Source organism: Portunus trituberculatus, chromosome 9 (genome assembly GCF_017591435.1).
Source record: "Portunus trituberculatus isolate SZX2019 chromosome 9, ASM1759143v1, whole genome shotgun sequence".
In the NCBI taxonomy this organism is placed as follows: Eukaryota; Metazoa; Arthropoda; class Malacostraca; order Decapoda; family Portunidae; genus Portunus; species Portunus trituberculatus.
The window spans coordinates 238,203-252,176 of NC_059263.1; the positions used below are offsets into that span (position 1 = coordinate 238,203).

General features: G+C 47.0%; 1 protein-coding gene across 1 annotated transcript; it reads left to right on the forward strand.

The window, feature by feature from the left end:
* Positions 1 to 1,713: 1,713 nt before the first annotated feature.
* On the forward strand, positions 1,714 to 12,824 carry LOC123501447. The gene is given in 9 exon segments (XM_045250276.1): positions 1,714 to 1,851; positions 3,845 to 4,047; positions 4,937 to 5,044; positions 5,421 to 5,789; positions 7,134 to 7,278; positions 7,987 to 8,101; positions 8,103 to 8,154; positions 8,897 to 9,131; positions 10,754 to 12,824. Coding segments are annotated over 8 exon segments (2,223 nt in total). The 5' UTR covers positions 1,714 to 1,851; positions 3,845 to 3,966; the 3' UTR covers positions 11,872 to 12,824.
* The last annotated feature ends 1,150 nt before the right edge of the window (positions 12,825 to 13,974 follow it).

Here is a 13,974-nt window from a genome sequence, read left to right on the forward strand (position 1 = left end):
TTTTCCTTTCCTTCGTCATCCACTCCTTCCTCCTGTTCCTCTTCCTCTCCTTCCTTTCACTCCTCCTTTATTTCTCCATTTACTTATCTCCCTTTTACCATTATCTCCATTTATCTCCATCCTCCTCCTTCACTTCTTCCACTCCTACAGACAAAAATAAAGGAGGTCCACCAAGCCGCCCTTAACGACGACCTAGAGACACTCGACGCTAAGGTGGAGCAGCCGGAAATCCTATTAGCGAAGGATCAGAACGGACTTAATCCCCTACACAAGGTATTGGATTCCCTTTCATTGTTTATGTGGAATTTGATTCTCTATATGGTGTTGATGTGGGATTTGGTTAGTCTGTGTGTTCAATTTGTGTGTATAAGGTGTTTGGTGTTGAGTGTTGTGGTGTTGTGGTGTTTTTGAGGGTGTGGGGGCTTTCTCTCTCTCTCTCTCTCTCTCTCTCTCTCTCTCTCTCTCTCTCTCTCTCTTCTTTCCCTCTTCCATAAATCACAAACGCACATTTCAACAAATTAATCTGCTCAACCCATCTCTCTCTCTCTCTCTCTCTCTCTCTCTCTCTCTCTCTCTCTCTCTCTCTCTCTCTCCTGCAGGCGGCGGCGCTGGGGAACATGGCCGTGGTCTCGTGGATTGTGCAGAGGAACCAGTCGACAGTGTTTGGGCAGGACAAGGAGGGACGCACGCCGCTTTTCTTTGCTGCAGTGGCCAAGGATGGAGGAGAAGGGTTTAGCATGCTGATCAGGAATGGGGCAGATCCTCAGCATGTAGACAAGGTGTGTGTGTGTGTGTGTGTGTGTGTGTGTGTGTGTGTGTGTGTGTGTGTGTGTGTGTGTGTGTGTGTGTGTGTGTGTCCTTGTTCTCTCACCACGACTATTTTTGGACAGCATGGTACGGCAAGGAAGTGTCTGAAGTCTTGTTAATCTGTCACTAGAACCACAAAAATTCCCTTCAAAACACTGTAACTTCAATTAAACTAAAGCTTTTTTGGACAGCGTGGTACGGTGAGGAAGCGTCTAAAGTCTTGTTAATCTGTCACTAGAACCATAAAAATTCCCTTCAAAATACCAACTTCAATTAAACTAAAGCTTTGTGGATACAGTGTTGATGGTGTGGGAATGTCTAAAAAATACAGCTCTCCCCTTACCTAACCTCTTAACCTGGCATTCTGTACCCCTCCGTCACCGCCTTCTGCAGTACCGCAAGACAGCCGAACACTACCGCTTCAAACCCAGCGATCTTGACCTCTCCGTGATTCGTGAGTCCCCCAGCGCCCCCAGGTCAGGCGGCCCCACCCTGGACATCCCCATGGGCGCCTCGAGAGCTCCCTCCAACCAAAACTCGAGGGCGCCTTCCAGAAATAACTACAGGTAGAGAGAGAGAGAGAGAGAGAGAGAGAGAGAGAGAGAGAGAGAGAGAGAGAGAAAAGCATACACACATGCATACACACATACAAACACTAACTCCTCTATTCCTTCGTCAGATCAAGAAACCCAAGCCGGAGGAACTCATTGGGCGATCTAAGGAAGGGTAAAGGCAAGGTGAGATTCTGTGACCCTCTCCAATTCTGTCTCATATCGTTTATAAAGCTGTATAAAATCACCAAGTAGTAAGCAGAATGAATATGGAAGGGGTCAAACCTATTTTTTTCCGTCACAACAGGAAGAGGGTATAAGAATGCGTGACCTTCGGGAAGTGAGCAACGAGGAGGTGGATGCGAGTGTGCGGGACGGTGACCTTGGCTATTTGGAGGACCTGGTGCTGTCTGGGCGCGGCGAGGACCTGAAGGGGAGGGCGGCCTGGAATGAAGATACGCGCAGGTTCCTGAAGAGGGTGCCTGCCTATATGGTGAGAGAGAGAGAGAGAGAGAGAGAGAGAGAGAGAGAGAGAGAGAGAGAGAGAGAGAGAGAGAGAGAGAGAGAGAGAGATCACTACCATAACACTTCACTTCACTTTACTCAAAGGTCAAACAGGTCAAAGGTCAAAGGTCACGCAGGTACTCCAGTCACGTAGGTAGGTCACGAGGCTACGTAAAATAGGTCATGGTGGAAATATTAGGTTACAGTTAATAGGCTGGGCTGCTGAAGTGAGGGAGGTCAGTGAGAGGGGAGGGGAGGGATGGAGGAGTGTTGAGGGGAGGCGAGTGTGTGTAGTGAAGGGGAATGGGAAGTAATGTATTGTATGCTGGGTGACACGAAGGAAACATAATACGAGGAGGAGGAGGAGGAGGAGGAGGAGGAGGAGGAGGAGGAGGAGGAGGAGGAGGTCATGAAATAAAGAAAACAAATACGTAGGAAAAGAACTATCATTGGTGGTGGTTCTCCTCCTCCTCCTCCTCTTCCTCCTCCTCCTCCTCCTCCTCCTCCTCCTACTCCTCCTCCTTCAAATTACTTCCGCATGGACCATTATGTCATGTGAGAGAGAGAGAGAGAGAGAGAGAGAGAGAGAGAGAGAGAGAGAGAGAGAGAGAGAGAGAGAGAGAGAGATAAAGAGAGAGAGAACTATAAATCACTTCCTCATCAACTCTTTCTCTCTCTTATTCTCTTTCTTCATTGATTTACTTCCTTCCTTTCTTCCCTCTCTCCTTCCCTTCCTCATCTCCTTCCCTACTTCCTCCTTTTAATCGCCCCTTTTACCTTTAATTTCTACTTACTTCCCCCTTTAGCTGAGTTTTCATTATTCCCTCTTCTCCTTTCCCTCTCCCTTCATTCGTTCATTAACTAATTACAAATGTTACCTCACTCCTTTCTTCCTTCCTCCCGTTTTCTTTCTTTTTTTTTTTTTCGTGTCTATCTCTCTTCCTTCCGTCTGAGTCTCTATATTAGTTTATTTGTTAGTTCTATATGTTTTTTTTTTTTTTTATTTCCTTTTCATTTTCATTTCTTAGTGATCTCTCTCTCTCTCTCTCTCTCTCTCTCTCTCTCTCTCTCTCTCTCTCTCTCTCTCTCTCTCTCTTCTTCCATATTTTTCTTTTCTCTATTTTTATTCAATATTTCTTCGTATGTTTTATTTTTCTTTCTTTTCTTTCCTTTTCATTCTTTCTTTTCTCTATTTTCCTTTCCCTTCTCTCTCTCTCTCTCTCTCTCTCTCTCTCTCTCTCTCTCTCTCTCTCTCTCTCTCTCTCTCTCTTCCTTATTATTTCTTCCTTATTTTTCTTCCTTTTTTCTTTTATCCATTTTAACTCTCTCTCTCTCTCTCTCTCTCTCTCTCTCTCTCTCTCTCTCTCTCTCTCTCTCTCTCTTCTCTATCCCTCGTTATCCCTCTTATTGTGTGTGTGTGTGTGTGTGTGTGTGTGTGTGTGTGTGTGTGTGTGTGTGTGTGTGTGTGTGTGTGTGTGTGTGTGTGTGTGTGTGTGTGTGAGAGAGAGAGAGAGAGAGAGAGAGAGAGAGAGAGAGAGAGAGAGAGAGAGAGAGAGAGAGAGAGAGAGAGAGAGAGAGAGAGAGAGAGAGAGAGAGAGAGAGAGAGAGAGAGAGAGAAATAAATACACGAACAAATTATAGGTAAACAAACAAACATCCAAACGAACATGAATTAAGAGAACACACACACACACACACACACACACACACACACACACACACACACACACACACACACACACACACAATAAATAAATGAATAGACAAATACACTAAATGAATAAACAAATAAATAAATAAAATGAAATTAGATAAACCAAAAAATAAACAAAATAAACAGAAATATAAAGAAATCAATAAAAAGAAAAAGAAAAAAAGAAAAATAAAAAAATAAAATACTAAATCAATAAAAAAATTCAATAAACAAAAAATAAGAAAGAAAACAACAATTAAAAACACCTCCCCTTCACCGCCTTCTGCAGGAAAAGATAGAAGCAGTGCACGAGGCGGCAGGGCGCGGCGACACTCACTCCCTCAAACGCCTGACGAAGGACAACCCGCGCCTGGCTATATCACGAGGGATGGACGGCGCTCTCCCCTGCACATGGCCGCCACCGCCTCCAGCACCCCTGCCTGCAAACACCTGCTCAACCTCTACCCTGCCGCCCTGCACGTGAAAGACCAGGTAGGGGGGTAGGGGTGACTGGAAGGGGGGTGAGTGGGAGGGGCTGAGTGGGAGGGTGAGTGGGAGAGAGTGGGGGGGCTGGGTTGGGGTGATTGGGAGAGAGGTTGGTTTATTAGTCTCTTTCTCTTTCTCTCTCTTTCTCTTTCTCTCTCTCTCTCTCTCTCTCTCTCTCTCTCTCTCTCTCTCTGTTAATTAGTTAGCTGGTCATTTCGTATTCCTTTTGTTTTGGTGTGATAACTTTTCTTCGCCTCCTCCTCCTCCTCCTCCTCCTCCTCCTCCTCCTCCTCCTCCGTGGTTCTTCACTTTCTTCGTACTATTCCTTCTCTTTCTTCTTCTTCTTTCTTTCTTATCCCCTTCTTCAATAACTTATAACTCTCATAATGTATTTTTCTCTTGCCCTCCTCCTCCTTCCCTCCTCCATTTCCTCTTATTCTTCTCTTCCTTATCTTCCTCCTTTTCCTTTTCCTTTTCCTCCTAAACCTGTGTTATTGTCTTTCTCTTCCGTTCCTCTTACTTAATTTCCCTCATCTTCTTCCTCTTCCTCTTCCTACCATCACTACTACAACTAATATCGCCTCCTCCTCCTCCTCCTCCTCCTCCTCCTCCTCCTCCTCCTCCTCCTCCTCCTTTTTCCTTCTCCTTTTCCTGCTAAACTCTGTTCCTCTTACTTAATTTCCTTCATCTTCTTCCTCTTCCTCTTCCTACCACCACTACTACAACTAATATCGCCTCCTCCTCCTCCTCCTCCTCTTTTTTCCTTCTCCTTTTCCAGCTAAACCTGTGTTCTTTTGTCTCTCTCTTCTGTTCTTGTTTAAATCCCCTTAACTTCTTCCTCTTCTGACTTCTACCACTATTACTACAATACTAAGGCCTTCTTCCTACTCTTTAGAACGGGAAGACGCCTCTGCACTACGCCGGCTTGTCCACACAGCCAGGGGCGAGAGGCACATACGAGCTGCTGGTGCGGGAGGGAGCCAGCGGAGGAATACAGGACATGGTACGTGTGTGTGTGTGTGTGTGTGTGTGTGTGTGTGTGTGTGTGTGTGTGAGAGTGTAGAGAGAGAGAGAGAGAGAGAGAGAGAGAGAGAGAGAGAGAGAGAGAGAGAGAGAGAGAGAGAGAGAGAGAGAGAGAGAGAGAGAGAGAGAGAGAGAGAGAGAGAGAGAGAGAGAGAGAGAGAGAGAGAGAGAGAGAGAGAGAGAGAGAGTGGGTGGGTAGTTCCGTGTAGTTGTTGCTCATATAAATCCTCCTCCTCCTTTCCTCCTCTTCCTCCTCCTCCTCCTCCTCCTCCTCCTCCTCCTCCTCCTCAATAACCAATACTTGTCATCATAACATACATTTCTACCACCACCACCACCACCACCACCACCACCAGAGCGGCAGCACCCCAGAAGACTATCGTGAGGCCGTTCGTGAGGCCGCTAGGAGGGCACCATCGAGAGGGCGGATATCACGGGGCGGCGCTACATCGAGAGGGGGCGCTGCGTCACGTGGGGTCGGAGCGACATCCACAGGGCCCTCTAGATCCAATTCACAGGAGTCAGAGCGTGTCCCTTCAGAAGATGAGGAGCAGGAGGAAGGGGAGAAGGATGAGGAGGTGGAGAGGGCGATAGCTGCTGCAGAAGGGGACGACTACAGCCTCCTGACGGGAATGGTCGTGGCAGGGAAAGGGGAGAGGTTGCTAGGGCGCACCTCCAAGGACGCTGGGGTGAATGAGTTCCTGAAGCAGATACCGGGACAGCTGGTGAGTGTTAGAGAGAGAGAGAGAGAGAGAGAGAGAGAGAGAGAGAGAGAGAGAGAGAGAGAGAGAGAGAGAGAGAGAGAGAGAGAGAGAGAGAGAGAGAGAGAGAGAGAGACACAGTAAACAAATCTATATATATCGTCACCTGTTGTCACACACACACCCACTCACCCACCTACACACCCACTTCCACACACACACACACACACACACACACACACACACACACACACACACACACACACACACACACACACACACACACACAATTTCTACAACTATCTACTCGACATAACCTTCCAGACAACTATCCTCTCTTCTTCAATAACACTCAACTTCCCCTCTCCTCTACATTAAACACACTCGGTCTATCCTTCACTAAAAATCTAAACTGGAAATTTCACATCTCTACTCTTGCTAAATCAGCTTCCAAGAAGTTAGGTGTCCTATGGCGTCTTCGTCCATTTTTCTCCCTCCCAGCTGCTTGCTCTGTACAAGGGCCTTATCCGCCCGTGTATGGAGTATGGCTCTCATGTCTGGGGGGGATCCACACACACAGCTTTACTAAACAAGGTGGAATCTAAAGCTTTTCGTCTTATCAACTCTTCTCCTCTAACTGACTGTCTTGATTCTTTAAGTCACCGCCGCAATGTTGCATCTTTATCTGTCTTCTACCGCTGTTTTCATGCTGTCTGCTCTTCTGAACTTGCTAACTGCATGCCTTCCCCCTCCTGCGGCCTCGCTGCACAAGACTCTCTACTTCTTCTCATCCCTATTCTGTCCATCTTCCTAATGCAAGAGTTAACCAGTATCTTCACTCCTTCATTCCCTACACTGGTAAACTCTGGAACTCTCTACCTGTGTCTGTATTTCCACCTGCCTATGACTTAAACTCTTTCAAAAGAGGAGTGTCAAGACACCTCTTACGTTAACTGGACCCTCCTTTTAGATTTTTTTTGTTTTTTCTCTTTCTACTTTCTTCTTAACAGGGCCTGGCAACCAGCGGGATTTTTTTTTCCAACACTTTGTTTGCCCTTGGCCAGTGCCCTTGTAATGTAAAAAAAAAAAAAAAAAAAAAAAAAAACAAACCAGCATCAAAACACCATGAAACACACACAAACACACACACACACAAACCAGCATCAAAACACCATGAAACACACAAACACACACACACACAAACCAGCATCAAAACACCATGAAACACACACACACACACACACACACACACACACACACACACACACACACACACACACACACAGAAGCATCAGAACATTAGCACTAGTCACCACCATCCTCAACCACAACCACCATCACCACCACCACCACCATTACCACCACCAGGAGGGACTGAAGGAGCTACACGCGGCGGCAGAGCAAGGCAACACCAGGAAGGTTATGGGGCTGCTGGACAGTCGTAAGAAGGCTGGCTTTACTGACCACAACCACGCCACTATCCTACACAAGGCTGTCCTGCACGACCACACAGGTGAGGCATACGAGACACACGCACACACACACACACACACACACACACACACACACACACACACACACACACACACACACACACACACACACCATGTTAAACCGTTACTGGAACCGCAAAAATGGCCTTACCACCTTCAGTATCATGACACGTTTTCATCTTCCTTCAACTTACTATTTGGTGATTTTATACAGCTTCAGAAACTCATGTGACGGTTAGAATAGTGAACACTGTGGCCATTAGTCTTCTGACCTCCAAAGACCCTTCCTAATGTCAATAACATCGTCTAATCACACTCAAAACTCAAGATAAAAATGCGTTCCAGTACTGAAGGGTTAAAAGAATGTGTATCTTGTAATTTTGCTCTCTCTCCACTACTGCTTTGAAAGGCCACAGGAATATTTTTTTTTTTTGCTATTAATGTGGAAGTCTTGTCTTGGGTTCTCAGGAGTGTTTCTCTGTTGTTAATGTAGAATTCTTGTTAAGTACCCTTAAAACTATACATACTTTATCAAACTCTCTTCTGAAACGCTTTACTCTCTCGCCACTATTTTCAAAGATCACAGGGACGATTAGCAGAGTTTTCCAGAGTGTTTTCCCTGTTATTAATATAGAATTCTTGTTAATCAATCACTGGAACTATAACAATAACAGACTTTCCTCTCTCTCTCTCTCTCTCTCTCTCTCTCTCTCTCTCTCTCTCTCTCTCTCTCATAGACTTGGCGGAGGAACTAGCCACGGAATACCCGGAGCTACTGCAGGAGAAAGACCTGAAGGGACGCACACCGCTACACTACGCCGCCGTGGCAGGGAGGGAGCAGGGACCTCTACTTTGCCCTCAGAGAAGCCGGGGCTGACACAACCATTCCTGACGCTGTGAGTGTGCTTGCGTGTGTGCTTGCCTGAGTGTGTGGGACAGTGTGCGTGCCAGTGTGTGCGTGTCTACCATCTAATAATCCTACCATACTTGTATCTACAGTATCTAACATAACCTAATCTTACATCTAAAGTATACCTAGCGTAACATAACCATCTACATTATCTAATCTGCCCTAACCTTCATTTTTAGTGTACCTAACCTAACATATATTACTAAGCCTTACCTAACCTACACTCTCAAAACAAATGGGTGCAGAAAGGGTGTATGTACCAAGGGTATTTTTAGTGATGAAATAATGTTACCCTTATTCTACCCTTACAAATGTACCCATACAAATGTAGCCTTTCTGTATCCCAAATTTACCCTTTTTTTAAACCACAAATGTACCCCTTTCGAAACCCAAAAGTACCCTTATGGCAGAACCACCCCCCTAACCAGTCCCCACAACCTCCTTTAAAATAGCCCCCTCAACCCTACACCCCATTCGAACCTAACATCTAGAATATACCTGACACAACATAACCTTCATCTACATTATTTAATCTGATCTAACCTGCCCTAACCTTTATTTCTAGCGTTCCTAACCTAACCAAACCTAACATACACCACCAAACCTAACTCATTTTTATGCAAGGGGGAAAGCCGGGCAAGGCCAACAAAACACACAAAAAAGGCTCACTTGATTGCCAGTTCCCCTCAAGTTCAGAGTTAGCCTAACTCACCCTAACTTCTATACAGGCTGGCTACACACCTGAGGACTACCTGAGTGACCCAAGTATACTGACGGAGGATGACCTGAAGGAGCAGCTGGCTAGAGGTCTTGCTGCTGACGAAGGCGATGGCGGAGGAAATGAATATGATGGTGATGCAACGGAGATGGAGGATAAAGTAGGAGAAGGAGGAGGAGAGAAAGGAGGAGGAGGAGGAGGAGGAGGAGAGAGCCAGGGGCGGCCCTACACAATGGGAAGTGGGGGTAAGTAGATATTTTGTGACCTCTTTTCTCTCTCTCTCTCTCTCTCTCTCTCTCTCTCTCTCTCTCTCTCTCTCTCTCTCTCTCTTCTTTTTATTAATATTCTGATGCCTTACTCAACACAGAGGGACACACACACGCTTATTGGTCAAGGTCAGGCTCTCTCTCTCTCTCTCTCTCTCTCTCTCTCTCTCTCTCTCTCTCTCTAACAGCTGCTTCCTATTCGTGTATCTCTCTCTCTCTCTCTCTCTCTCTCTCTCTCTCTCTCTCTCTCTCTCTCTCTCTCTCTCTCTCTGGCCAATAAGTGTGTGCATGACCTTCTGTATTTTACGTCTGTGTTTGTGCGTATGTGTGTGTGTTTGTAGACTACTTAGTTACATATTCCTACATATCTATACACACACACACACACACACACACACACACACACACACACACACACACACACACACACACATATTAAGTTTTAGTAGTACGTGCATTATAGCTGCCTGTGTGTGTGTGTGTGTGTGTGTGTGTGTGTGTGTGTGTGTGTGTGTGTGTGTGTGTGTGTGTGTGTGTGTGTGTGTGTGATATTTCAATTAATTCTTTTTAACTGTTCAGGTGATACAGTTCTAATCTTCAATGGCTCACTAGTATCAATTTGTATTCTCATCATTAACTGCTATTGAGAACTACTATTGTTTTAACCAATGTAGAGCTGGTGTTGTGTGGTGGTGGTGGTGGTGGTGGTGGTGGTGGTGATGGTGATGGAAGTAAATAGCTATACTATGTAACAACATTAGTTGTAGTAATAGTAGTAGCAGTAGCAGTAGCAGTAGCAGTAGCAGTACAAGAATCAATAATTGTTATAGTGTAGTAGTGGTGGTAGTGGTAGTGGTAGTGGTGTTATCAGTAGCAGTAGTAGTGGTGAAAAACAAAGCAGCAACAGTAGTATATGTGGTGTGGTGTGGTGTGGTGTGGTGTGGTGTGGCGAGAATGAGTGGTGTTTGGTGGGGAGGCGGCCTCTCGCTCACCAAGACGGAGTACACTGTCCTCCCCCTTTATGACTGGCGTGAATGTTGGAGTGGCACGTTCCCTCACCACGCGTTTGTGTGTGTGTTTGTGTGTCACGTGGCGTCTTTGAGCACTGAGGCAAGCGGCAGTGTGTTGCAAGGCTGTGTCACTTGTCATCCATCACTGCTATACCTCGGTGTGGGTGTCTGTGTACGTGTGGATGTGTGTGTACACCATTTGGCTGCCACGTGTCTGTGTCAACGTACATACACATGTGCACACCAGCGCCACCTCACCTCACGTGCTATTTGTTTGTCTGTTTATGTGTTTGTGTTTCCTAACACGCCCGGGAGGGGAGCCTCGCTCCCCGCCCCTCGTCGTTTCACCTTCCCCCTACCCGCGGTGTCGCAAGGTCACGTGACGGCCAGCTCGGCCCCACACACACCTCTTCCCCCGGCCTGCTGGAGGGAGGCAGGAGGTGAGGGGCACTGAGAATGCCGTCACGTGACCCGCGGTGGGGGAGACGCCCCCCCCCTGCAGCACCTCACTGTTGTCGTCACACTAGGTGTTGGTGTTGATGCATGCTGAGCCCCGCTCTGCCCCGCCCCCTCTGACCGTCTGGCTGACAGCCTTCAGCTACTACGGGGGGGAGGAGGAGGGCATGGAGCGGCTGGCGGGGCCGGAGCTCGCTGCCCTGGAACAGGCGTACGCGACCCTGCAAGCCTCCGAGAGCAGCTCCCTCCTGAAGAAACACCTCACGCCCGACGTGTTCGAGCAACTCAAGCACCGCATCACGGCCCACGGCGCCTCCCTCCTCGACGTGATCAAGTCCGGCGTGGCCAACCCAGACTCCGGCGTGGGTCTGTACGCGCCAGACGCCGAGTCCTACGTACTCTTCAGGGACTTGTTCGAGCCGGTCATCGAGGAGTACCACGGCCTGGCCAGGGGCGTGGGCCATCCGGGCATCAACCTGGGCTCATCCCATGTCCTGGGGGACCTCAACGAGTGGGGCCCCTACGTAGTGTCCACCAGGGTGCGGTGCGCCCGCTCCCTGGAGGCCTATCCCTTCAACCCCATGATGACACTGGAGGAGTACGTGGAGTTAGAGCAGGACGCTGAGCGGGCCCTCGAGGCGCTGGAGGGGGACCTGGCTGGTACCTACACTACGCTGGGCCGCCTCTCGCCACAGCAGCAGCAGGAGCTCCTGGAGGAGCACCTGCTGTTCAAGCAGGGTGACCGCTTCCTGGAGGCAGCAGGGGCCTGCCGCTTCTGGCCTGAGGGGCGTGGTATCTTCCTCAACCCTGACCACACCCTGGTGGTCTGGGTCAACGAGGAGGACCACCTGCGCATAATCTCCATGGAAAGTGGCGGCGACCTGGCCCGCATATATGACCGCTGGATGCGCGCCCTCACCACTCTCTCTTCACGTCTGCACTTCGCCAACTCGCCACGTCTCGGTTTCCTTAACTTCTGTCCCACCAACCTGGGCACCGCCATCCGTGCCTCCGTCCACGTGCGCCTGCCCCTGCTGGGCCGCGACCGTGAGCTGCTGGAGCTCACTGCTAACCAGTACAACCTGCAGGTTCGCGGCACCTCGGGTGAGCACTCGGAAGCCAAAGATTTCGTCTTTGACATATCCAACCGCCGCCGACTCGGCCTGACGGAGATCGAGGCCTTACAGGAAATGTATGACGGCGTGCGGGAGATTGTCCTGCTGGAGAGGAGCCTGGAGCAGGGGCAGCAGTAGCAGTAGTGGTGAGGAATACACTCATCAACAAAACCTTCCTCTCTCCCATCACCACTCCAGGACCCACAATTCGTGCTGCTTCTGGCCAGCACCCACTGGCGCCAATCCACGTGACGTGTGTCGCCGCGGACCTCAGTGGCGTCCCCTGTACAACAATACACGCGATACACTCACATACTACACAAGTACACGGTCGTCCCTACGTCTGACAATCCTTGACTGATTTCCGATACAGTGTTCCGCCTCCTTCATCCTTACCTTTCCCCGACTCCACAGTTCAAAAGGCACCCACAGTCCCTAACACTGCTGGACACCCTCGCAGGGATAATCAAGCTTTGAGGAGAAAAGTGGGAGTCTGCACCTCCCCTGTCGCCGCTCTCTTGGTTAATCAATATCAACACATAACGAAGATGACATTCGAAGAGAAGGAACAAATGTCAAGATGAAAACTCGTTAGAAAATACTGATGAACTAGACTGAAGGAAACACACAAGCAATGCTGGACAGGACTTATATGTCATAAGTCATTATATAAAAGTACAAGTTTTCTTAACAGTGCACCTCTCTCTCTCTCTCTCTCTCTCTCTCTCTCTCTCTCTCTCTCTCTCTCTCTCTCTCTGAGTCGTAGTTACGTAATGAAATAGCTATACTACTACTACTACTATTATTATTATCATTATTATTATTAGCATTATTATTATTATTATTATTATTATTGTTGTTGATACTATTATTACTATTATCATAATTATTATTACTATATAATCATCATTATCATTATTACTAACATTAAGTGCAAATAGGTGAGCGTCTGGCCACTGTAGTGTAATATGTATGTCTTATAGTGTGTGTGTGTGTGTGTGTGTGTGTGTGTGTGTGTGTGTGTGTGTGTGTGTGTGTGTGTGTGTGTGTGTGTGTGTGTGTGTTTGTGTGTGTGTGTGTGTGAACATAACGAACCAGACTTCTATAAACACGCACACACGCACACACACACACACACACACACACACACACACACACACACACACACACACACACACACACAGTACACCTCAAAATATGTCATTGGCCAAGGTGGATGTACTAGTGCTAACAATTCACCTGCAGCTGGTAACATAAGGGAGCTACTCTGTCTGTACGAGTGTGACCTCAAGGCGAGAACATTCATACACAATACGTGACAAACTCAGGTGGAAACATTACCAAGTGACTCGAAACTTAAAGGAAATGTTAATGAAGAAAAAAAAAAATGGAAACTGGAAGAGAATAGAAAACCACCCAAAAAAAACAGAGAACAAAAAATCTGACTTTGGAAAAAAAAACTAAATAAAAATGTAAAATAAATTTATATATGGAAAGTAAAAACAAACATACAATAAAATACACGAAGAAAAACAAAATCAACACACACACACACACACACACACACACACACACACACACACACACACACACACACACACACAATGAACCTGTAGCAGTTAAATAAAAAAAAAAGGACTCATAATGCCTTGGAAAATGGCTGAGATGATTACAGTGCTAATGAGAAACGTGACAGGAGAGCATGAGAAACACTTGGCTGTAGTACTAATCACACCTGTAGTGGTAGCGGTGGTGGTAGTGGTGGTAGGAGGTATAATTACTATGCTGAAATATTATAACCATTGTGTTAAAGATGAATAACACTCTACTACACTCTTCAAACGTCTTTACGACCCCCTCCTCCTTGTATACCTGTGCTGGATACGACCTTCAGACTGCCTGTATATCTATATTCATGCACCTGTATATACACAAGCACAAACACCTATATTTGTAACTGTATATCCAAACGCACACACATACGTATACACAAACACACATTTCCTCTATATTCATGCGCCTTTAATACACTCATGTTACTTCTATAACTGTATCTATACGCATGACATCAATATCATAACTCTATCGCTATGTCAATCTTCCATACACGTTAATACTACATACCTAAGTTTAACCTAACCTAACCACACCTTTCTGTACCTCATCTCTATACCTGTATCTGAAATGTATCTTTTTAAAAACATCTCTGTGACTACAACTGATATCTACCTTCTCTACACG